Source organism: Macaca fascicularis, chromosome 3 (genome assembly GCF_037993035.2).
Source record: "Macaca fascicularis isolate 582-1 chromosome 3, T2T-MFA8v1.1".
Taxonomy (NCBI): domain Eukaryota; kingdom Metazoa; phylum Chordata; class Mammalia; order Primates; family Cercopithecidae; genus Macaca; species Macaca fascicularis.
The window spans coordinates 17,322,474-17,349,166 of record NC_088377.1 but is presented as its reverse complement, the minus strand read 5'-3'; the positions used below and the strand labels follow the sequence as shown (position 1 = coordinate 17,349,166).

Here is a 26,693-nt window from a genome sequence, read left to right as displayed (position 1 = left end):
ATCTAAAACAAAAGTTGAAATTATTAAATATTGTCCTTTTAGCTATTTACATATGCAAATCCTCCATGGTATGAAAGACTTAATGGTAGGGTTCAGCACAGTGCTACCAGGAAAGAGTTATTTTGGCAGGGCCTTTGCACTGGCTGTTCCCTCTGCCTGACGTCTGAAATGCTCTCCCCCAGGTATCTACATGATTTGTTTTTTATCCTCTTTAAATTTTTACTCAAATGGTATTTTCTAGAGCACTTCCCTGGTATTCTTACATAAAATTGTAAATCCCATCTCTACTGTTAGTCTCCCAAATACCATTTGCTGCTTTATTTTTCTTTATAACATTTTCTACTATCTATCATACTAAATATTTACTATATATTTTGTTCAACAGAGAAACAGACTGGATTCCATGAAGTCAGATTTTTTGTGTGTGATTTATCCCCAATATTTAGGATAATGCCTGGCAGTAAATGTCTACGAAACAAGGGAATCTATCATCTCTATCTATCTATCTATCTATCTATCTATCTATCTATCTATCTATCATCTATCTACCATTTATCATTTATCTATTTAACTGTCAACTATATTCACTGTTTATCAACTCTCTATCTAATTGATCATCTACCTATCATCTATCTATCTAATCTATCATCTGCTTATTTATATATATCTATCTAATCTATCATTTACCTATCAGCTATTAGGTTGGTGCAAAAGTCATTGCAGTTTTTGCCACTACTTTTAATAGCAAAAACAAAATTACTGGGTTTTTTTTTTTTTTGAGACGGAGTCTCGCTCTGTCACCCAGGCTGGAGTGCAGTGGTACGATCTCGGCTCACTGCAAGCTCCGCCTTCTGGGTTCACGCCATTCTCCTGCCTCAGCCTCCCAAGTAGCTGGGACTACAGGCGCCCGCCACCACGCCCGGCTAATATTTTGTCGTATTTTTGGTAGAGACGGAGTTTCACCGTGTTAGCCAGGATGGTCTCGATCTCCTGATCTGCCTGCCTCGGCCTCCCAAAGTGCTGGGATTACAGGCGTGAGCCACCGTGCCAGGCTGCAAAAACGCAATTACTTTTGCACCAACCTAATATCTGCCTATCATGATCTATTTTCTATCATCTATCCTCTACCAATCATTCATCATTTGTCTACCTACTGTCTATCATCTACCTATCATCTGTCTATTAATATCTGTCTATCATCTACCTATCATGATCTATTATCTATTATGTATGTATCTATTTATCTATCTGCCTACCTATTTATCTCCTTGTCTGTCTGCCTGCCTGCCTGTCTAATAGCTAAAAGAATATACACTAAGACATTATCTGTGATAGTTTTTCTGGATATTTTGTTAAGGACATCCTTAAACTTTTCTCCATTTTAACATTTTGTAAAGAAAGCAATCTTCTTTTTAAACTATATAAAAATAAAACTTTCAAACAATATATTGCCATTTAGATCTCAGGAAAGGGCAGCCATAGTACAGAGTATGCAGGTATGTGCTGTCTTGACTATTTTCCCCAGTATTTCAGAAAATATCACCTGAACCAAATGAATATAAACTTTGGGCCAGTTTAGTTAGGGACGAGTTAAAGTAGAGAAGAGAGACAGGCAAAACTATAAAGTAGGTTTTTCTTAATCATTCACAAAATAAAAGCTAAGCAGAATAGGTGGTGCTTTTTTTGTTTTGTTTTGTTTTGTTTTTTTGCTTTTTTTTTTTTTTAATGTTTTGCCACTGAAATTTGAATTGGCACTTGCTTATTTGGATTCAGCTCTCTATGCTGACTGTGTAGGTAATCACCTAACCAAGCATAAGAAAACACTTTGAAATCCCACTCTCTGTGGCATGCAATATTCAATGCTTTTGTTGTCTTTTAAGAGAGCCAAACTTAAAATGTGCTGTAATTAGTTTAAAGTAAGAAACAGCATTTTAAGTCATTACTCGCCATTAACACTGTTGGGGCTCAGAACATGACACCCCAAAATATGGCACCTTGGCATGCTGACTACTTTGAACTGAAAAAGGAAAGGTCTCAGAAACGAGGTCTTTCTGACTTTCTCCTAACCCCCAGCATCATACCCCTTTTAATCCCCCGAAGTGAGTCATAGAAAGCAGAATTTCCCTTCCCCAAGTGAAGCGTAGAAACTAGAACTCCTCTCCCCCAAAGCAAGACATAAAATCTAGAAAGATTCTCTTTTCCCTTGAAGACTCTCGTTTCACAGGGGTCCTGCCCCATACTCAGGAGGAAGGAATACTGCACAGAGAGGCTAAGAAGAATCCGAACACACAGGCCTTGTTGGGCTTTTCCCCTCATTCTATTACCACTAGATTCTACCCTTTTGTCCAATCACATTTCCACATGTTGTTCATTCGTCATTGAATCTAAGCATAGACATAGACAGTTTTCCCTAGGTCTTTGGTCTTCATTTCTGAAGCCTCCTGAGTCAGGTAAAACTTTGATTAAACAAATTTGCTATGATTTTCTCTTGTTAACCTGTCTTTTGTTACAGGAATGTCAGTTGTGATCGTTATGATGGGTGAGGAAAAGCATCTGTTCCCCCAACACCTCTTTGAAAATTCGTTTATCCAATGAACCAGAATATCACCTGGCAAATCCCACAGAGATAACGAGACATGGCACTGACACGTATTGATGAGGAAGCCAGGAGGGCCAGTGAGGAGGAAAGAAGAGCGTGAAAACCCAGATACCAAAATGAAGGAGTTGTGGATGTGAGCTGAACCCACTTCATATGTGTACAAAATTACAATCTTAGTTTTTAGCTCAATTGTCTTATCTTTTAAGGCTCTAGCAGGGGTGAATTAGAGCCAAAAGGCCAAACCTAGCCCAGCATATGTTTTTGCAACCTTTATGGTTTATTGGAACACACTGGGTCTATTCATTTACATATTGTCCGTGTGCTTGCTTGCTACTTTGTCAGAGTGGAGTAGTTTTGACCAAGACCCCCGTGGCCGTAAAGCCTCAGCACTTGGCTCTTCACAGAAAAAGTTTGCTGATCCCGGCTCTCCAGGAATGGCTGTGGGTTCATTTCCCTGAAATTGGCTTTGAGAAGGCAGAAACTGCTGAATATGCCGCACACCGCAGTTGAGGCTCAGCTTCTCAGCTCTTTTTGCTGTGTGTCAAGTGATAACCAGGTTTCCACCAGGGTCTAATGAATCATGAGAGGAGGTCGAATGGGCAGCAATTTCTCATTGCCTGGGGTCGCCTCTGGGTGTGGGAATCAGCGACAAGTGGGTGACTAACGGGAAGGACATCCAGAAAAGAGAGAGAAGAGAAATGAGGCGAGACGAAACTTTACTCCTCCTAAGAGTTCTCCAGAGTCTTTCGACATTTTAACTTCTAGAGGACAGAATTCTGCTTGCTAGTATTTAGCGAATTGAATTTTGTCCTTAGAGACGTGCACACTGCTCCCATTTACTTCAATGGGAGTAATGGGCCATTTGGTCCCTCGACATCTGTGTTGGCTTCAGGCTATTTAACAAACTCCTAAACAAATCCCAATAAAGTGCTCTTTAATGGGTACTTAATTCTGGTGTAGGGGCGGGTGCTAAGCACACCTAAGTCCTTTCTATTCTTTCAGGTTTACTAAGTTTCCTCCTTTTGATGGTGTGATAATCACTACAGGCAAGAACCCTGAGTCAAGCAGTATAAAACCCACTCAGAGTCACAAGGCTTCTGCTTTTATTGATCTCAGTTGACCTGTTCATTCTCTGGGTTTCAATTTAATGGCTCAATTGATTATTCATCTACATTTTTAATGTCTTTGTGGGCAAAAATCATTTTAACATGAATCATCTCTCACTTAAGGGGCGACATATCAAATCATTTTGGATTGTCGATTTCAACAAGTATTTATTGTGTCACTGAGCACGGGTGAACTTGACAAAGATGAAAAGGACATTTCAGTTTCTTGTGGAAGATGATGGAAATGATAGCTTGGTGTTTGCTTTGCAAAATGGATGTCACATGTGTGTGGCTCACCTGATGTCAGAGAATGGTTAGAATATCAAGTTTTCTGTCATTTACTTACTAATTATATTTTGTCTAAATACAATTTGAAATCTACAATGCCCACATCTTTAGTTGACCTCTTTCTTAAGTTAAATCCAGGAGTTTCAATATTATTCATTGATATGTTTTCATTTTAGATGTTCCAACTTTGCTGTAGAAATGGTGAGAGATGATTATACTACAGAGATCACAACATAATGAGATGTAGCTTGATTTTATGAGCTCACGAAATTTCCTGTTTAGCAAAAGTAGGCAGCATGCAAGATCTAACCACACTTGTGTTTACAACGTGATATTCTTTTTCAAAACCCTCTAAAATATCCGTGTGGATTTGATTAGACAATGATTTCTTCCTTCACAGCAAGCAGGTAAAGTTCTAAAACTATGGCTGCTTGTAGCTTATTCTTCTTGATAGGACTGTTTTGAATACAATATTTATAAAATATATACCCAGTCACTTAGAATCTTCACTTCTTTCTAAATGAGATGAGGCACAAGAAAATACATAAGTGCATATTTCCAACCACACTCATCACTTTTATCTGACAGTATAGAATGGAACCAGAGTTTAACACCAAAGAGGAGGCACGTATTCATCCTTTGAGGAATAGTAAGTGCTAGTGCTTGGTGAAAGGGGCAGTGAAAAGTGAAATCATATTGCAAAGTTTGACAGTGTTTCACTTTACTAATTTTCACTTGTAATTTTCGTAGCATTATTACCAAATGTGTAGATCAAAGAAAGCAACTCATTTCAACTCTTGGAGGAAAAAAAAACAGACAATCAATGGTATTATTCTATCCATGTGGAATTACTAAACTCTTTCCTGTATGTCAGGCTTACGACAGGTAGCAGGTTATAAACATAAAAATAAGATAAAATTCGGATGCTTAGAAATTTCCAGTCTTATAGACATGTAAACAGATATTTGAAATATAACTTGGGATTCAGTGCTTTTGCTTCCAAAGTGCTAGTGAACCCTCCGGTAGTCTCAGGGAGCTTTAAGGAAGAGGGAAATGTGCGTGCGGTCGTGGAGAATGAGGGAGTTCATCACCGTGAAGGTCGTGCAAAGGATCATACAAAGTGAGGGGCCAGCCTTAGAAAACAAGAGTCAGGAGAACGTGGGGATATTGAAGAAAAGATAAAACTTTCCATCATAACTCATGTGAGAGTATAGGCAATGAGGGAAGCTAGTGCCTGGGTTAATGAAAATGAAAATGGCTGGATGATGAAGAGTTTTGAATTAGAAGGAATTCAACTTTATTATGTGGACAATGGAGGGTCACTGCCCGACTTTAAATAAAAAGGGGCCTGAATAATAAGCAGAAAGCAAAGGGGAGGTGCCAGTAAAGTAAAATTCAAATAGGGGTGGGTCAGAGAAAGTGGCTGATGAGGACTGGACTCCAAGCAGCCATATTTCCATCCTGCACCCTAAACAGGCACGTGGAGAATGAAAGCTTTACTCAGCCCTCATCACTGGGGATTCATAGTCCCTTTCCCATGAAATAATCCACTCTATTGCTACAACCTCTAAATGAATTCCTCTTTGTTAACTTACTTAGAAACTTTTCTAAACATTTACATAGCTACTTATCAAGTTGGAATCACATTTCATGGTCATTTTCAATTGTGCTCATAGTCTTATTAGAGCTGGGAAAATGAAAATACGTATTTAATATTGTGATTGGATTATAACACATCCCAATAAGGTGATATTTCTTTTTTAAAAAACGTTCCTCTGTATTTGATGATAAAAGTGTCATTAGAAAGGATCAACAAACAAAAATAAATGTGAATCATATACATATGCATTGTTAAATTACTTTAGAATATTCAGTTAGCTTTATATAAAAGAGCATTTTTGTGTGCTCCACCTGATGAGTTTAATGACTAGTTGATACTTTCGTTCTCTTTGTTCAGAGCAGACACGGTCAGCTGAGGTCTTGGGTGAGTCCCATACCTGTGCTGTCTTCATACACCACGGTCACTGTTTTCCAGTTGTAATAGAGGACCAGATCCAGAATCGCCCTGCTGATAGCTGCATAATCTGGGTAAAGGTTGATGTAAAACAAATCTTTGTTGTCCACCGAGGGGTGTTTCCAGCGGGTCTGTATGTGTGGAACTTCGAGAGCATTGCAAATAGACTGCACAGCACTGACGGAGGAGCTATGGGAAGGGCCAAAGAGAGCAGCCACGCCAAGAGCCAGCTGGTCACATGCTGATGCCCAAGGATGAGGAGAGGATGGGGAGGGAAGGCAGGGAAAGGGGGAGAGAAAAAGAGAGTTCTATGAGTTTAATTTTTTCGTTCATGATTCCTCTTTTTAATGCAACTATTGAAAAATCTTTTACAATCCCTATATTGAGGAAATATACTTGGTCCAACTTCCAACTTTCTTGAGCTACTAATATGATGATAGATGTAAACTTAGAACTGATTAGCAATATACCACAAGACCAACTCCCTGCTGGTCTCACTTTATTACCTTTAATCAGATGGAGTCTAAATCCCTTGCTTCGTATGGTGTTACCTGAAAGCACTTCTAGTTATCAACAAGCCCTTTGCCAAATGAATGTTGTATGAATTAAGTTCTGTCATGCAGCAGGGCGGCATTGAAAATATTAATGTGGTTACAAAATTCAGAAGACAGAACCTCTGGTTACCCCAAAGTGCTTTAGCTCCTATCTTTCCAAAACTCAGAAAGAAGTTCCAGATTAATGAAATACTGCTAAAGAATGTTCATAAGCAGTGCTGATGTCTAACTAATTTTCAAATAATGAAATAGCATAGCCTAAAGGGATCTTAGAAGACATTTTGTCCAACCCACTCATTTCATAGACAATGGACACAGTCATGGCCACTGGACGGGAGCTTCAGCTCAACGTCAGGCCTCTTTCTACCCCAGTATCGGCGGACAGGTAGCCTAAATAAATCAAGTCAATATCTATTGAAAAATTTACTTATAACATAAATGTATTTTTCTCATTGTAAGAATATAAGCACTCACTGAGAGAATTTAGAATGTTTAAAATGTAAGGATAAAAAGGCCCTGTGATTAATCCTATCATTTTGGAAAAATATCTATTAATATTTGGGAAAATTAGAATCATTATATAAATACAACTTGATGCATTGCTTTCTTTGTTCAACACCATAGCATGTCTTTTCTTTCAAGTCATTACAAATTCTCCTAAAGTATATTTTTAGTGTCTGTAGAATAGACCATTGAATAGGTGTGTCATCATTTATTTAAGCATTCCTACAATATAAAACATTTGGCTCATGCCTATAATCTCAGCACTTTGGGAGGCTGAGGCAGGCAGATCACTTGAGGTCAGGAATTCGAGACTTGCCTGGCCATCATGGTGAAACCCCATCTCTACTAAAAATACAAAAATTAGCCGGGTCTGGTGGTGTGCACCTGTAGTCCCAAGTACTTGGGTGGCTGAGGCACAAGAATTGCTTGAACCCGGGAGGCGGAAGTTGCAGTGGACTGAGAGAGCACCACTGAACTCCAGCTGGGGTGACAGAGTGAGACTCTGTTTCAAAAAGCAAACAAACAAACATCCCCCAAAACATTTAAGCTGCTCCTAAGTTTTGGCTATTCTAAATAATATTATAACACTTACCTTAGCTCTTACATTTTTCTCTGCATCGTATGCTACTTTCTAAGAGTAGATTTCCAGAAGTTAAGTCACCACTTATAATTAAGAGGTATAGATAGTTTGAAGTCATGCGAAACATATTAACCAAATGCCCTTCCAGAAAGGTTGGGGCAGTTTGCCCTCTACAACCATGTAAAATAGTGCCTATTAATCTTATGTTGGTAGGAATTAAATAAAAGCTTAAACACACTTTCAAATTTATATTTTAATTCTACAAATTTAGAACTGTCATCAGATAATTAAATATCAAATTAGCTAAATTAATACATCAATTGTATTTAATAATATCATTCTGCAAATAAAAATAGAAAAATGATATGGCTCTGTAGCTACCTGACATAATTCAGACAGAATCACTGATACAGCTTTGACAGCTATATCGCAGGGATCTATGGAACAGCATATGTTTACAAGGAAAACTTTCTGGTACTCTGCTCTTTGGTGGTGAATTACTGCATGAACTATGAAGATGTACAGTTTTATGCATTATGTGCTGGAAGTGTAAATTGTCATTGTCTTCAGAAGCTTATTTTCTGGTTATGTTTTCATTATTTAGCCAGATAAAATGAGAGTATGGGAGTGTGTGAACTGTTGTTCTATCCAGCATAAGCAATGGATTGAGATTCCTGTTAATATTTAGCTCTGGGATACTAATATTACTTGACAGAAAATCAATCCTTTTGAGTTCTGTTTGCCAGCAAATTACCAGTTTTAAGAAGCTCTGGGGGTGTTTAATTGACAAGTATGCCAGGTACTTCAGATCACAGGAAAGCTTTCAATTTTTATGTGGCTTCGAGCTTCATTGCTAAATGTGGTTGGCTTTCTACAGTATTTGCTCAACAATGTGTATGAGTGTTTGTGTCTGTTTGCATAGGTGTGTGTGTGTAAGAGAGAGAGATGAAAGAAAGAAAAGTGATAGATCTGTCTCTACATTATAGAGATAATTTATGTGAAGATAGCTTGGAAACTTTAAAATTCTGTATAAATATACAGTTTCATTATTTGTCCATAGACAATTTTGACCTATAGGGTATCTCAAAGTCTACCCATCTTGAAAAAGAAAATATTTTTATACTTAAGTCATGCCATAGATATAAAAAGATTATGTTGTTAATTTTTGTTTTGTTTTGTTTTTGAGACAGAGTCTCGCTGTGTCACCCAGACTGGAGTGCAGTGGTGCAATCTCAGCTCACTGCAAGCTCCACCTCCCGAGTTCACGCTATTCTCCTGCCTCAGCTTCCTGAGTAGCTAGGACCACAGGCAGCTGCCACCACGCCCGGCTATTTTTTTTTTTTTTTTTTTTTTGTATATTTAGTAGAGACGGGGTTTCGCCATGTTAGCCAGGATGGTCTCGATCTCCTGACCTCGTTAACCACCCGCCTCGGCCTCCCAAAGTGCTGGGATTACAGGCATGAGCCACTGCGTCCTGCTATGTTGTTAATTTTTTATCTGTGTTCCTAAGAAAATAAGTTTTATATTTTGTTTGCAAAGAACACTGGGATTCTTCAGAAGGCTGTGTCAGGTGGACACAACCTGTGATCTAACTAGATTAATTCTATATGGAAACAACCAGCATTTAGTTACCTGGAAATCAGCATAAACATGGTGTTCATTGTATTTCATGTATTTGTGTGTATTTAGCAGGCAAAGATTCCCCTCTGAGGCAAAGAACCCCTCCTAATCTGGGGTGATGAGTAGCCTTTGTTTTCACATAAGCACATTTATTTAGTGACTCAATAGTGTCCCTGTCAGAAGCCAACCCTCAACTAGATAGAATGTGGTCTTACTTCAAAGACTTGTCCTAGAATTGTCCAGAAGATGTCTAAACAAACCCCGCTATTCCGAATGAATCTTTCTGTGAGAGAAACCTTGCAGCTGACATATGAATTAGATTATTTTTTAGGCTAGGCACTTGGCTTCAGTTCAGAAGAAAAAGCGGATCAGATACAGACATTGCTCTCACAGGGTTAATCTTCATATTTCTATGATTTTGTGGAAAAGAGTAAAAAAAAGTTGAGAGGATGCTAGGTAAACTCAGTAGTTTACAACCTGTTAAAATTCAGGGTGTCAGTTATGTGTGTCCTGGGCATTTCCACATGCTCAGTGGATGTGACCTTCCGCAATGTTTTATTTGACTGCACCGCACGATTTCATGGTGGTATCTCAGCTTCAGGAAAGAAAAACAGATCAAGCTTGACATTTTCCATTCACAGCTGAACTAGTTAATCATAGAGTGGAGGGCACTGAAGGGTAAGCTCATCAGAAAGGCCCAGAAAACAGTGCTCGGCAACGTCCATTAGGTTAGTTCAGATTGCATTGATCAGTGACATCAAAGACCCAGATTTCCCGCAACCCATTTGCACAAAGATATCTGCTTTAAAAGAGGGCAGGTAGCAAAAAGAAGGTGACTTGGAGAGCAGACACATCACCCAAAGAAGCTTTTAAAAGTGGGAAAATAGTTACCTCTCCGTGAGGCTTCGAAACTATCAAAAAGGTTAATTCTCTGGATGTCATAGGTTAATGTGGTGTTAGGCATCAGGGTTCGGTTTCTGTTAATGCTGGTGACTGCAAACTTGAAAGCTAATTCTTCAACATTAACAGGCTCATTTTCCACTGTTTCAAAAATCCCTCCTGCAGAAGCGAAAAGAGAGGCATGAGAAGCATTAGTCACATGGTTCACATGTAATTTTTTTTCTTTTTTTTTTTTTTGAGATGGAGTCTTGCTCTGTCACCCAGGCTGGAGTGCAATGGTGTGATCTTGGCTCACTGCAACCTCCGCCTCTGGGTTCAAGCGATTCTCCTGCCTCAGCCTCCCGAGTAGCTAGGATTGCATGTGTGCACTACCATGCCCGGCTAATTATTGTATTATTAGTAGAGACGGGATTTTACCATGTTGGCAAGGCTGGTCTCGAACTCCTGACCTCAGGTGATCCACCCTCCTCGACCTCCCAAAGTTCTGGGACTACAAGCATGAGCCACCACGCCCGGCCAGTAAAAAGAATGCAAATATATGAATAAAAGACCCCAAGTGATAAATAGAGGAATAGTCAGAGCAGATCCCAAATCCAGGGCTAAAAGTGAAGTTTATCAGCATGTGCCACATGCAGATAAATAGGACTAACTGCATATGTATGCTTAAGATTTTAAATCCAATGTTGGACTGTATACCGTCTCTCAGATGGCAAATGTATTCCAAATATTTAGTGGCATAAAAGTGTAACCAATAATATGGCAGAAAGCGATTTTCTGTGATGTGGACAAGAATTGCACCGTACTTGACCTAAACATAATTTGAGTTGTAACCTTGTAGGATCATTCTTCTTTAGAATGAAGATCTTTCTGTTAAGAAGCCTACATTCCAGACTCTAAGGGGATCATGCAGAGTTGATGGGATCAAAATGACACATACATACTGTTAGTTTTTTCAGGATAAAAATGTTCTTTTTTGTGCTTCATGGCTCAGAATTCTGAGATCATATTCCAGTACTTTCCAAAGTTCATGAGAATATTCAAAAAACTGTATTTTTTCTTTCTTTTCCTTTTTCTTTTTTCTTTTCTTTTTTGGAACTGTTTAGTCCAAAGCAAACCTGCATCTGGTAACTAGAGAAATATGTCCCTTCACTGAGCAAGTGCACATGTGCCAGGTAGGCTCTGGTGTCTTAAACATGAGGACCTCACTGTAAGCAACAGTAACAAACATTAGTGCTTAAAGCCTCATCAGAGAATGTAGCTCTGATTTTGCTTGAGACATTGACTTTTGATAGAGACAATGTAAGTGCTGTTGACTGTACAGTTCTTAAATGCTCTTTGAGAGATGTCCTAGAATTATTAATAGACACAGGATCTACAGTGGAAGCTTTCTTAACCCATCTCCATTTAAGTTACTCCTTGATTGACCAATACTCCTCATTTCTTTTGAAAACACATGTTAACTGATGCTCATGAAATGCTGAGTACTTCTAACTGGCAGGCTGATACATATATTATTTATTTATTTACTTTTGAGACAGAGTCTCACTCTGTCACCCAGACTGGAGTGCAGTGACATGATCTCAGCTCACTGCGACCTCCACCTCCCTGGTTCAAGTGATTCTTTTGTATCAGCCTCCAGAGTAGCTGGGACTACAGGCACGTGCAACCACGCCCAGCTAATTTTTGTATTTTTAGTAGAGATGGGGTTTCACCATATTGGCCCAGTTGGTCTCAAACTCCTGACCTCGTAATCTGCCCGCCTCAGCCTCCCAAAGTGCTGGGATTACAGGCGTGAGCCACTGCGCCCGGCCTATCTTTTATTTTTTTATTTTTTGAGATGGTGTCTTGCTCTGTTGCCCAGGCTGGAGGGCAGTGGTGCAATCTTGGCTCACTGCAACCTCTGCCTCTCGGGTTGAAGCGATTCTCCTGCCTCAGCCACCTGAGTAGGTGGGATTACAGGTGCGCGCTACCATGCCTGGCTAATTTTTGTATTTTTAGTAGAGACGGGATTTCACCATGTTGGCCAGGCTGCTCTCGAACTCCTGACCTCATGATTCACCCTCCCCGGCCTCCCGAAGTGATAGGATTACAGGCGTGAGCCACTGTGCCTAGCCCAGGCTGCTATTTTTTTTTTTTTTTTTTTTTTTTTTTTGAGACGGAGTCTCGCTCTGCCGCCCAGGCTGGAGTGCAGTGGCCGGATCTCAGCTCACTGCAAGCTCCGCCTCCCGGGTTCACGCCATTCTCCTGCCTCAGCCTCCCGAGTAGCTGGGACTACAGGCGCCCGCCACCGCGCCCGGCTAGTTTTTTTGTATTTTTTAGTAGAGACGGGGTTTCACCGTGTTAGCCAGGATGGTCTCGATCTCCTGACCTCGTGATCCGCCCGTCTCGGCCTCCCAAAGTGCTGGGATTACAGGCTTGAGCCACCGCGCCCGGCCTAGGCTGCTATTTTTTATCTATTCTCATTATTGAGTGATCCCTTACCAAAAGTCAATTGTAGGTTTTTCCCAACTTGTCTACTCTAGATTGATTTACAAGTGCTCTAAGTTCTCTCCCCATTCAAAGGGGGAAGAAAAAGAATATAAAAAAATCTGAAACGAAAATCACAATCACCCATCATACGCATCATTTATGTGCATTCTTTGTTAGAAAGTGAACTCCAACGGACAGATTCTAATCCAAAGAAATTACCCTGATCCTGCTTTGAAAGAAAAGCAATAAACAAATTCACAACTGTAATGTTCCTGCTGAACTGACTTTATTAAATAACTAACTACAGTGCTGGGTTGTGAAAGCTAAGATGGTTTGTAGTGAATTATTTTGGTTCCTTTCGGAAATATTTCTGGCTTTTGTAGGCAGATAATATGAGGCATTCAGGTATAGATAATTTCCCTGTCTTCTGAGAAATCATAGTTGAAAACTATATGATGATACAACTACTGTGGACCCACAAAAACTAAAAATTAAAAAAAGGAAAATTACGTGACAGAGTTATTTGGTAATGTTAAGCTTTCGCTAAGGAGCCATTTAAATGAACGTAAGGAAAAATGTTGCTGTTCAAGTGAATTTGTGTTTTACTTTTGTCAGACAGCGGTAGGGTGAGACTCTGGAGTTGATATTCAGTTCCTCTCAGAACTGTTGGTGGATGCTGAACAGTGAGGTGACAAGATGACAGAAAAGACACTTGGTCACCAGAAGGTGGATGTAAGGCCGTCTCACTGCCACCATCTAGGTGACCCATACAGAGGGCTGCCTGGTGATAGGGCTTCCACGGTGATGATTAGCAATTACTTATTTACTTGTCTATCTCCTCAATCCCACAGGGAGAGCCCACATGGAGAGAGACTGTGTCTTACTCAGAATTAGCATCCTTGGGGAGACCAAGGCATCTTTAGGATGTTCAGGCTGCAACTATTTGGGGGAAAAGTCAATCACTGGCATGGATGTGAGCACCATTAATCTGTATAGGGTAGGCTGCTTGGAGGAAACAAATACCTGAATAGGAAGCAGAAATTCTGAACTTTGAAACCTGATCTACCTACTTCCTCTTTGAGGAGGATTTTTAAGTATCAGAAATAAAATTATTTCGAAATCGCTCTTTTACATATGTTTAATTACGCTTCATAACAGTCAACACAGGAGGACTTTTTCCATTTTTATAAATGAAAAAGTGAATGGGAAGGTTACGCATTATATCCTGCTTATTCAAAGTCACAGTATTGTCTGGGACTGACTCTGGTATCTGAATCTCCAAAAAATGTAAATGTTTTCATTTCATCAAGTTACTTCTGTTGTTCTTTGTCTCATACATGTGGGCCAATAATGTTGTCTTGCTTCCCTTGGAGAATTGCTCTATAAAGCAAATGAGAAAATGTAATCAAAGTGCCCTGAAAACTCAAAAATTCCCTAGAAATATGTTTTTATATTATTGTACCTGGATAATGGAAATAAAAAGAGGAGTTGGGCACCAACTGGTGAACTGACTACTCGCCTCAAAACTATTCTTTCGCTGTATAGCTGTCTATCACATAAAGCCAAATGAACCTGGGTTTAAGGGAATTACAAGTGTTTTCATTATGTGCTTGGGTAGTGTGCAGGTAAACTGTTTTGTCACTTTCAGAGAAATTTTTTTTTCATTTTTTCACCAGGTGTCATTAGCTTAAGACCCCATCGCACTCTCTTTCTCCAAGAGAGGGTTGCTGATAAATGCCAGAGATCTACTGTGGTACGAGGTATATAGAAAGCTGGTGAAGTACCAAAAAAGTGAGATCTGGCAGAAACAGGAGAAAGGCATTAACAGGAGTCAGACCATTACCTGATATGTGGGCAGACTGTTTAAGGATTAGCCACTTCCTCCCTCCTTCTCCTCCCCATAGCTTCAGGTACAACAAAACGGGATGTAGAGTCTTTAATAAGAAGAATAAAGGGGCACACACATTGGAGCCCTTGCATAATTTCTTCCTTCCATCTTTCCTTCTCTCCTTCTTGTTCTCTCTCTACCTTTCTCTTTTTCCTCTCCTTCCTCTTTTCTCTCTCTCTCTCTCTCTCTCCCTTCCTTCCTTCCTTCCTTCCTTCCTTCCTTCCTTCCTTCCTTCCTTCCTTCCTCCTTCCTTCCCTCCCTCCCTCCCTCCCTCCCTCCCTCCCTCCCTTCTTTCTTTCTTTTTCTTTCTTTCTTTCTTTCTTTCTTTCTTTCTTTCTTTCTTTCTTTCTTTCTTTCTTTCTTTCTTTCTTTCTGTCTTTCTTTCTGTCTTTCTTTCTCTTTCCCTTCCTTCCTTCCTTCCTTCCTTCCTTCCTTCCTTCCTTCCTTCCTTCCTTCCTTCCTTCCTTCCTTCCTTCCTTCCTTCCTTCCTTCCTTCCTTTCTTTCTTTCTTTCTTTCTTTCTTTCTTTCTTTCTTTCTTTCTTTCTTTCTTTCTTTCTTTCTTTCTTTCTTTCTTTTTTTTCTCTTTCTCTCTCTCTGCCTCCCTCCCTTCCTCCCTTTTTACTTCTTTTATCTAATAATTGTGAGTGTGAGCTGTGAATGAGACGTCTGAAGGCTTTTGGGGTCTTCATGTTGTGAACCTCTGGCCTCATTCATTTGGAGGCCCATTGATTTGAGACAAGAAATCCCTACCTTGTTCATCCCTCTGTTCCTCTTCCTTTCCCTCTCTCTCATTTGAGCTGACCTGACTTCTACTCCTAACAATGCAGCGGACCATGGAAGGGTTAGGAAATTGAAATAAAAATCTAGCTTAGGCTCAAGGAAGAGAGGCAAAGCTGCCGCCTCCCCTTTTATTTTTGAAATTTCCCAAGCCAGGGCAGTGGGTGAAGGGAGAAAGCAGGACTCTGAGAGCTCAGGATGAAGAAAAAGCTTTTTCATTCTGCTATAATTCTTGAGAAAAGTAGAGCATGGCAGATGGAACACAGGAGGGTGAGAAACCTCAAAATCGGCAGGCCTGAGTTATCCATGTTCTCTTCCATTGCTCATGTGTACCTGAAGCATGAGAAGTATTGTTAAACTATGTTTTGTCCTTTGTTAAACTATTTTTTGTCTTTTCTATGTTGTAGATCAGTTTGAGTGGGTACAGATCACGTGCCAGTCTTTATAGACTGGGAATTGTTGGGCAGTAATCCTCTGTCTGATCATCGTTAGGAAGTTTGATCAAGGGTCAGAGGGCATGCTTAATATCCACCTCACCAGCCTCTTCCCCACCTCACCCACCATTGTCCAAGCAAAGGGTCAGAAAGTGAAAGAAGTTTGGCTTTTTTTTTTGAGTAATGAGTCTGTTTTCTTATGTGGATATTTGTGCCATTTAAAATGATAAGGGTAAAATCATACTGCTTGTAAACACCAGAATAGATAAGAATTCTGAAAAATTAATGCTTTCTAATTAATACATGTTCATATTTAGGATTTACTTATAAGGACCTTGTCCTGATTATTCCCACCGTACTTTTCTGGGAAGGATAGATGTTGGTACAAATAATGCTGATGCTAAAATGCTCTGTCCTTCATACTGTATGTTCCCTCACCTGAGACAAGGTGCCACATACGGTCACTAAACAAAGGGTATGAGACAATAAGGCCTGTGCCTACATTCTGGAGTAGCTTTGAAACTCAGATGCGACTTGCTGTTTTTGTAAGTCACTGTTATGGACTGAACTGCATCCTCCCTTAAATTTATATGTTGCAGACCTCACCCCTGGTTCCTCAAAATGTGACTGTATTTGGAGATAGTGTCTTTAAAACAGTGACTAGGTTACAATGAGGCAGCTAGGGTAGGCCTTAATCCAGTCTGACTGGCCCTTATAAGAAGAGAAAATCTGGACACACAGAGATATACCAGGGACTTGTGCACACAGAGGAAAGGCCATGTGAGAGCCGAGTCAGAAGGAGGCCACCTGCAAGCCATGAAGTGAGGCCTCTGGAGAAACCAAACCTGCTGACACCTTGATCTTGGACTTCCAGCCTCTAGAACTGAGAGAAATTAAGTGTCTGTTGTTTAAGCCACCAAGTCTATGGTCTTTTTCACTTGGTTGGTTTTTTGTTTTTGTTTTTATAGCAAACCTAGCACAGACTAGTATATTTATCAGCATTTTTTTTTTTTTTTTTTTTTTTTTGAGATGGAGTCTCGCACTGTCACCCAGTCTGGAGTACAATGGTGCCATCTCGGCTCACTGCAACCTCTGGCTCCTAGGTTCAAGCAATTCTCCTGCCTCAGCCTCCCTAGTAGCTGGGATTACAGGCATGCACCACCACGCCTGGCTGATTTTTGTATTTTTAGTAGAGAGAGGGTTTCAGCATGTTGGTCAGGCTGGTCTTGAACTCCTGACCTCAGGTGATCTGCCTGCTTTGGCCTCCCAAGTGGTTGGGATTATAGGCGTGAGCTACTGTGCCTGGCCAGCATCTTCTTCCCCCCCCCCCCAAGGGCTTTGAAATTGAAAATAATTTTAAAGGAAATCACATATATTCAAGTAATATTCTCTTCTAATAAGATTCTGACTTTACAGCACAGTAATTTAAGATAAGCCAAGAGGAATTCACTTGAAATCTTGGTCTAGACAGCAGAGTTCCGTCAACACAGGAGCGTTTCTGTCTGTTTTGGGTAGACTCTTGAACCAGTGAGGTGCAGTGAGGATGCAGGCAGTTGTGTTTTGTGACTACATAAACACAGATGGAAGCCACAGTTGGCAGCATCCTGTATACCCAGCTGGTGGTCTTTAAGTGGGGATGATGGGTGCAATGAAGGGTTGTCATAAAGCCTTTTGGGTTTGCCACATAATTCCATCTAGACTTACAGGAGAATTGTTCTCAATCACAACTGCTGGTTCAACAATACAATCATTGTAGGCAAAAGGTAACACTTAGAGAAGGCTAAGATCAATGATGTGCTATTTGTGAGGACACCCAAGGTAAACCCACAGCAACGACTTCCAAACTTTCCCTTAATCCCACACCATATGGAGAGAATCATAATGTCAAAGGGGTGGATTCAGCAATCTTAATATGAAAAAAAGCATGCCTGGCTCTAGGTCTCACTGATTGACATTTTTTTTTTTTAGGTTCCAAGGATACTTCCTAACCTGCTTTTCAATGACTGTTTCCATGGAACAGGGAGATATCCGAATCAACTCAGTGTAACATGGTGAAAACTGAAGCCATCGTTACGGGTAAGAACCTTAAAGGGAGGGAATTCCACTGCTGCCTACTGATTCCATCTGTCTCTAGATGAGGCCTGTGCTGAGAGGTGAGTGAACGTATTAAATTTACCCTCTTCTTTCCAAAAGGAATTTCAGACAATGTTTCATTGTGGCAGAGAATCAATCTCATTTAATGATAAAAAAAGAAAACCACACAGGAAAATAATGGTTTTCCATTTTGTTCCTCTCAAGGACTCAACTTACCTTGTAATGGTAAATATATTCCAATGATAACCATTTTGGAAATGTGATAGAATTACAATTCTCCTATATTTAGTTGTTGTTGTTTTACTTCAGTTCATGGTTATATATATATACATGGTTATATATATGGTATATATGTGTATATATCATATATATGTGTATATGTATGTATATATGTGTGTGTATATATATGTATATCATGTCCATGATTCTAATGAATAACTCACTCATCCAATGATTTGTTCATTTATTTCTTCATTTATTTGTAAAATTTCTAGCCAGATACTGTGTGAGGCACTGGGATGTGCCAGTGAGCAAGAGATACACATCTTACTTTTGTAGCTTTTATTTTAGAAGGGGAATTGGTCACGAACAGGAAGACGGGCATTGACATGTCAGAGTGAGAGGCAAGGAAATTCCTTGCTAGGAGGGCAACTTTTGAGCAAAAGCCTGAAGGTAATGAGAAAACCACTCTAAAGATATTGGGAGAAGAGCGTTGCAGCCAGGGAAAATGTAATGTCTAAGGTGGGAGCAGCCTAATGCTATTTTTGAGGAAGAGTGAGACTGAAGTTGGGTAAGCTGGGCTCGGACTGGTAGAAGATGAGCTCAGAGAAGTGATGGGTGGATTGGAGCAGATCACAGAGGGCCTTAAGGGCCACCACAGGGCTGTGGGTTTTATTCTGGGTGAGATGGGAAACCACTGGCCATCTTTGAGCAGAGGAGTGAAATGATATGACATATTTCAAGAGAATCCAGCTGGCTTCTGTATTAAGAATAGACTGAAGGGAGGAGAAGGGCAAGAACAAAGCACAGGGAGATCTGCCCTTGGAGCTGTTGCAATAATAGGCTATTCCAGTAAGAGTCTATTTCAATAATCCAGATGAGAGGTGATGACAGCTTTGTACAGATTAGTGGGACTGGGATGTGACAAAAAGTGGTTGAGTTCTCGACAAAATCTGAAGGACTTCAGCAGGATTTGCTGATGAAGCATAAGTGAGAGGAATGGAGTCGAGGATAACATCAGGTTTTTGGCTTGAAATTGCCATTGACCAAGACGAGGAGCGATGCAGAAGGTGCTTGACTTGGGACATGATTCTTTCGTGCTGCCTACTAGAAGTCCAAGTGAAGCTATCATCCTCAGCAAACTGCTGCAGGAACAGAAAACCAAAGACCACGTGTTCTCATGTATAAGTGGGAGCCAAATGATGAGAACACATGGACACGTAGAAGGGAACAACACACACTGGGGCCTATTGGAGGACAAAGGATGGGAGGAGGGAGAGGATCAGGAAAAATAACTAATGGGTACTAGACTTAATAGTTGGGTGATGAAATTATCTGCACAGCAAACCCCCATGACACATATTTACCTATATACAAAACTGTGCATGTACCACTGAACTTAAGGTTTTTTATATTATTTTTTTATTTTTTTAAAGTCCAAGTGGAGAGGCCAGCTGTGAAGTTAGATATATCAGTCTGGATCTTATGGGGGAGAGATTGGGCCTAGACATAGAAATTTGGGAGTCATCACCATAAAGGTGGCATTTAAAGCCATGAGACTGAATGGCATCACCTAGGAGTACGTGTAGATTTAAAGAGGCAGATGGGTCACTTGAGGTCAGGAGTTTGAGACCAGACTGGTCAACAGGGCAAAGCCCCATCTCTATTAAAATACAAAAATTAGCCAGGCATGGTGGCGGGCACCTGTAATCCCAGCCACTCAGGAGGCTGAGGCGGAGAATTGCTTGCATTTGAGAGGTAGAGGTTGCAGTGAGCCGTGATTGCACCACTGCACTCCAGCCTGGGTGACAGAACAAGACTCCATCTCAAAAAACAAAACAAACAAAAACAGACAGAGACTGGAGTGATGCAGCCAGAAGCCAAGGAATGACTGAGCCACCAGAAGCTGGAGGAAACAAAGAAATGAATTTCTCCTAGAGCCCTCAGAGAAAATAAGACCCTGCTAATACCTGGATTTCAGGCTTCTGGCCTGTGGGATCTGTGAGAGAATAAATTTCTGTCGTTTTAAGCCACCATCGGTGGTAATTTGTGATGATAGACACAGGAAACTAATGCAGTATCTCAGTTGTCTTTAGGAAGTTTTCATATTGGTCACTTTTAATTGCTGTGTTTCTTTTCTCTTTGTAAAATGTTATTTTATTCAGTTCTTCAAATAGCAATTTTTAACTCTCTAGCATGATTTTTGCAAATATGGCACATAGCTGTACTGTACAACACATTGAGTTTTTTGTTTATGGTATTTTCCTATTCAGAATGTGACAGTGCCAAGATACCGTATGTATTCTAACAAAGCTCGCTTGCTCCCTTAACTAACTTCTGTGTGCCTGTTGTGACCATCTGTGAGGTCATCCAGGAAGAAAGGTAAAACCATTAGCTGACAATCAAGACATGGAAAGTGTTTGTAGTGTTGACTCCTGTTTTGCATTCCTGTGGAATAATAACCATTCCAGAAGCTGTCAACAGAAAACAAGATGGCAATTTGATCTATTCCTTTGCTGATAGCTGCTCCTTAAATATACAATATTCTATTGCCTCTCTTTATTGCCACATCCATAATTCTAGTTTATTACATCATAAGCAATTTACTATAGTCCTATATTTACTGCACCTTTAATTCCAAGGCTACAGATTTAAATTCTAGGATTCCCTTAGAAAAATGCTCTCTTCCTCACTCAGCTTTCCTGTTTTTGGTTTATCTTTGGAGCTCAACACATTCTTGGTAAAGATCCCATGCTGGATGGATTTGGATGGGAAGCAGGTGTTTCTTGACCTGATGGAAAGTGAATGGACAGAAGAGATTGGATTTTTACCTTTCAGAAAGTCCCAGCCAAGAACAGAGTTGTGGTTAAGGACAAGGACAGCTTCAACTGAAAACTGGCTCTGACCCAGTCTGCTATAAGTGTCTTCAGGTATTGGTATCCTTTGAGGCACGAGAATGGGGTTTGATGTCATCCTTGAGACAATAACCACATCCAGGCTCACTCTTTGATGCCTTAAAGAGATTTGCATTAATTCACTAGGAATGGCCTTTGAAGAATTAGAAAATATGGAGCAAGGAATTATGGATGTACTTCAGAGGGCAGCTAGTAAGAGAAAGGCTGTGGATTATGCACAGTTTAGTAAACACTACTTGTAATTTTCCTTAATAAATTTGAGTTGCGCCATAAAAACTACCCAAAGCCAAAGTTACTCTTATTCCAGTGTTATTCAATACTCAGTTTAACTCATAAAACATTATTAGCCATCTATTAATGTCTAAGAGTATGCTAGGAGAAGTGGAAAGTACAAAGATGAAAGATGCTTGCTTCCTGCCCTCAGCAGAGCTTCCAGTCTTTTGGGACATGTTGCATTACTGGTGAAGAGTACAGAAAAAGAAAGTAAGAATAGCAGTCAATTATTCTATCAGCAAAGCAAAAAGCCTACTTTTTGTCTCCTCCTATGTGGAATCTTTCCTGATTCCTCCAGCCAAAGGTGAACTCTCCCTTTCTTTTGGTAACATAAAATCTACTACATATTTCAAGGAATTTATTTTTGTGTAAAATAAGCCTACATCCTGCTCTGCCTGTTCCTCGAAGATCGGGACAGCATCTACCGAAATGTGCCTTCTCTTTCAGAGCTAAATGCAGTGATTTGGTCGTAGTATGTTGTCCCCAGTAAATGGTCCTTCAGTTGAACTTATTCTCCTCCTTGTGCCTTCACACTATGCCTCACAAAGTAGTTTGTTCTGCCCAGACAGAGGCCTCTGAGATAGGCAGGAAAGATGGAGGGTGGTTATTGAGGTCTGTAGTGAGATTGCTTGACTTTTTCCATTACCGCCTTTTTAGTGATGATTTCTCACTCTCTCCCAACAATCACGGCCCATTGTCCCCAAGCACTTTCAAAGCTTACTTTTCATCAGGCTGCCAGCCCCTTAATATCATGGAGGTATGGCTCATCTCCTGTTCAACAGCACATTTTAGGCAAGAGCCAGGAATATTGCCAAAGAATTCATGCCGAACTTTCATTCTTATGAAAGTCTGATCCCTTTAATGTCTCTTGAGAGCAGTTATAGTTTTAGCTTTTAACATCTCATTTAAATGACACATATTTACGCTGAAGAGCTCATGATTCTATTTATCTCCTTATTAATTAAAAGAATGGAATAAAACAAGTTCACAACCTGTGGTTCCAGGGAAGCTATATTATGTGTTGCATCCCAATTTTCTAGTTTTCTTCTTCCATATTTCTGTTATTTCTCAACCTGAAATTTCTTGCTGAGAAGAACATATTGCTGTTAAAGATTAGAACTGATGTTTGAAGCCAAAATAAATGGAGGTTCAGAGCTCCCACAGAGCAGTATCTACCAATGTGTGTGCATAGATGTTGCCCATGAGATCTTATACATTAAGAGAGTTTAGTGGTCAAATATGTTTGGGAGGCACCGCTTCATTTCATCCTTCTTAAAAATTCACACCATACAATAACATTTGTCTCTCAGAAGTCCTGCAGGAAAGAAAACAATTTGAGTGTTTAACTCAGTATCTCCCAAATTCATCTGATGACAGGACAGTGTTCCTTGTAACTGTGACATACAGTGGGATTGTTGTCTTAAGAAACACATTTTGGGCCGGGCGCGGTGGCTCAAGCCTGTAATCCCAGCACTTTGGGAGGCCGAGATGGGTGGATCACGAGGTCAGGAGATCGAGACCATCCTGGCTAACACGGTGAAACCCCGTCTCTACTAAGAAATACAAAAAATAGCCGGGCCAGGTGGCAGCGCCTGTAGTCCCAGCTACTCGGGAGGCTGAGGCCTGAGAATGGCGTGAACCTGGGAGGCGAAGCTTGCAGTGAGCTGAGATCCGGCCACTGCACTCCAGCCTGGGCTACAGAGCGAGACTCCGTCTCAAAAAAAAAAAAAAAAAAAAAAAAAAAAACACACATTTTGAAAAGTTTGATCTATAGATCTACTCTCTTTGGGACTGTCTAAAATAATTTGCAGTCTTAAATATTGTTTTTGAAACAATATTTTCATTTTGTTCATTTTAATGAAAATGAAATGAAAAGTTAGACATCGTTTCTTGATCAGAAATATGACCTTTAATTATGACACTACTTTTAATCTAATTCATATCAGATTTACAACATCAAATCTTACGTCATCTTTTCATTTACAAAAATACCTAAGCATTAAGATGGTCGGTATGTCTACAAAAAACAGCATCTTTTTTTAATCAATCATATCTCACAGATAGGTTGCAGGTAAGGTGCATGTCCTTGACATTTAATGTAAATATTTAAAATGCATTTGTTATATTCTTTTCTCTCTCTATTTTTTCTTTTTTTTTTTTTTTTTTGGTGACAAAGTCTTGCTTTGTCACCCAGGCTGCGTTGCAGTGATACGGTCTTGGCTCACTGCAACCTCTGGCTCCCGGGTTCAAGCGATTCTCCTGCCTCAGCCTCCTGAGTAGCTGGTACTACAGGCGTGTGCCACCACACCCAGCTAGTTTTTGTATTTTTTGTATTTTTGTATTTTTAGTGGAGATGGGGTTTTGCCATGTTGACCAGACTGGTCTCAAACTCCTGACCTCAGGTGATCTGTCCTCCTCGGTCTCCCAAAGTGCTGGGTTTACAGGCATGAGCCACCGTTTCTGGACTCTTCTTTTTCTTTCTTAATATTTTCCAGTTGGTTTTTAAAACATCTCTGTATTATTTCTAACTGTTTCAGTATTTGAAAATTAAAAAAAAATCCTTTTAATGACATTATTCATTTACTGATTTTAAAAAAGTATGCAAAATGATATGTTAGGCAACAACAGTGTTGTAGAACATCTAAAAAGTTACAGAATCTTAGATGTAGCATTTACATATTTACTATGACACTTTTCCTTTAAAGTGTCTGACTGAAACTCTGTATTTATTATTGTCCGTAAGTTACCCCAGAATCCAGAAGGTACTTCTGTTACTAATACCTTCCTAGATTGCTCTCAGTTTCATTCTAAGATCCAACACTTTAAAATGAACTGAGAGTTTGCACTGACGTGAATAATGAATGAGTTCGATGAAAGGTATTTCTCAGAGAAAATTTCTTTGTGAAGTAGTTAGGTCCCAGATGAAGACAGATAAGCTGGACTAATACAGATATCCAAGAAAGCTTCCAGTTGACCAAAAATAAAGGGCAGTTAAACATCATATCATAGAGGGATCTGTGTTCAGAATGCTGCAAATAAGACCTTTTGGAAATACACACCATTTATTTTTAAAGTAGTAGCATCTGAAAGTCCACTTGACTGCTCAATACATATATTTTTAAATCTGCTGCACTCTGTGAACTCCCACAATGTATATTCAAGGCTTTTTTTTTTTTTTTTTTTTTTTTGAGAGGGAGTCTCCCTCTGTCGCCCAGGCTGGAGTGCAGTGGCGCGATCTCCGCTCACTGCAAGCTCCACCTCCCTGGTTCATGCCATTCTCTTGCCTCAGCCTCCCAAGTAGCTGGGACTACAGGCACCCGCCGCCATGCTCAGCTAATTTTTTGTATTTTTAGTAGAAACGGGGTTTCACTGTGTTAGCCAGGATGGTCTCGATCTCCTGACCTCGTGATCCGCCTGCCTTGGCCTCCCAAAGTGCTGGAATTACAGGCGTGAGCCACTGTGCCCAGCCTATTCAAGGCATTTTACTTTCTGGTATATCTGATGTGTGTGGAGACATTTTTTATTCTAAATAATTTTATTTTAAAAGCACACATACAATTATATATTGGGTAATACATTGAAAGAAAGGGGAAAAAAACAAGATGCAACCATAACACTGTGAAATAATCACTATTAACACAACAGTTTGGTGAATTTCCTTCTATTCTTTTCCTACACATACCTGAATTTTCTCTGAAATAGTTAAGATGACTCTATCCGATTTTCTTTCTTTCTTTTTTTTTTTTTTTTTTAGACAGTGTTTCACTCATGTTGCAAAGGCTGGAGTGCAATGGCACTATCTCCGCTCACTGCAACCTCTGCCCCCTGGGTTCAAGCGATTCTCCTGCCTCAGCCTCCTGAGTAGCTGGGCCTACAGGCATGTGCCACCACACCCAGCTAATTTTTGTATTTTTAGTAGAGACAGGGTTTCATCATGCTGGCCAGGCTGGTCTCGAACTCCTGACCTAAAGTGATTCACCTGCGTTGGCCTCCGAAAGTGCTGGGATTACAGGCATAAACCACCGTGCCTGGCCTGACTCTATCCATTTTTTCCTGTCATTTTCACATAGGTATCTTTTCCTGAACATAATCCACCTTTTTAATGGCTGCTTAGTATTTCATTGTCTGGATATTCACAGTTTTCTTAATCCACCCCACTTTTTTGGGTAAGTTGTTGTCAGTTCTTCACTATTATACATTCTATTATGATTGACATTCAGCATTTTTGGTGTTTTTGGAGAAAGTAAAATGCCTTGTAATTATGAAACATAAGGTATAAACAGTTTAGGCTTTTATTATATAATGCTACATGGACCTGCAGAAGTGAAGGCTGAACAAATTTATATGTGCATGCATTCAACATGTGGAAATGCCCAACTGAATTGCAACCTCCCTCAGAATCTGTATGATTTTAGGTCAATGTATTATAGAAAATATTTATTATTGCTTCAATTTGCATCCCTTTGATTACTGAGTAGTTTAATTTAAAAATTTATTTGCTACCTATTTATACATCTGTAATTTTAAATCACTTGTTCCTCCTGTCTTTTGCCTTTTTTATATCCTGAGATATCATTGTTTTTGTTATTGATATGTTACTTTCTTACTCATAATGATATAAAACGGTCACTATTTTTTATTGCACATGTTTTCTCAGTTTATTATTTAGTTCTTAATGTTGATTAGGTTTTTGGGCAGAGAAATGTTTATATTTATAATTACAAATATATTAATTTTTTCCTGAAACACGAAACATTCATAGTAGTTATTACTATTTCTGGTTCTTTCCCTTCTGAATACATGCGTGGATTGTACCTGATGTGGGGTTGGTTGGGGCTGTGTGACTAGCTCTGTCCCATGACTTGTGAGCAGGAGTCTCTGGTGTCACTTCCTGGCCAGAGAACTTCACTACTAGTGAGAGAATTCCCAGACCTCTCTTCTGTTTCCCTCTGCCCAGTGACTGCTCTTTCAGCCTGGGACGTTGGAGCAGAGCCTGCAACAGACTCACTACAGTCATTTCAACAAGAATCCATCTTGTAAGCCTCTATTTTAAACCTCATTTTTTTTTGGTTGTTTTTTGTTTTTTGGTTTTTTTGGAAGAATCATTTGTTACAGTAACACAATCTAGCCTATGTGGGACTGTTGGAATTCAAAATTTCTCCTCAGCCCACATAATTGATAAATATAATTGATATTAGGGTTTTTAATAAGATTTTTGTGTTTTCATAATTTAGCTCATTTAATCCATTTGAAATATCTTGATGTGTGGTATTAGAAGAAAGGCTAGTATAATTATATACGCAATATATAATTGTATACCACATGCTGTTTATAATTTTACATATATACATACACCTACACACATATATGTCTATAATTTCCTACTGATCTGTTATACCACCTTTGTGACATAATAATTATCATATAATTTAATTTCTGGACTCTTCTGTTCCATCCA

General features: G+C 39.7%; 1 protein-coding gene and 1 long non-coding RNA gene across 13 annotated transcripts in view; one reads left to right on the top strand and one right to left on the bottom strand.

Moving 5' to 3' along the window:
- LOC102130963 (uncharacterized) overlaps positions 1-17,990 on the top strand; it is a 56,051-nt gene extending 38,061 nt beyond the window's left edge. The window contains exon 2 of the long non-coding RNA XR_010585397.2: positions 17,703-17,990. This is a non-coding gene — a long non-coding RNA (uncharacterized lncRNA). The remainder of the gene's footprint in view (positions 1-17,702) is intronic.
- Positions 1-26,693, bottom strand: part of GRIK1 (glutamate ionotropic receptor kainate type subunit 1) — a 406,303-nt gene that overhangs the window by 146,006 nt on the left and 233,604 nt on the right. For all 12 annotated transcript variants that reach the window (XR_012432063.1, XR_012432062.1, XR_012432064.1 and 9 more), the window contains exons 2-3: positions 10,157-10,324; positions 5,991-6,248 (exon numbers count right to left, since the gene is read on the bottom strand). Coding sequence is in view for 7 of the 12 variants with exons in the window: in XM_005548855.4 (XP_005548912.3) it covers positions 5,991-6,248; positions 10,157-10,324 (426 nt within the window). In the remaining 5 variants the exon portion in view is untranslated. The remainder of the gene's footprint in view (positions 1-5,990; positions 6,249-10,156; positions 10,325-26,693) is intronic.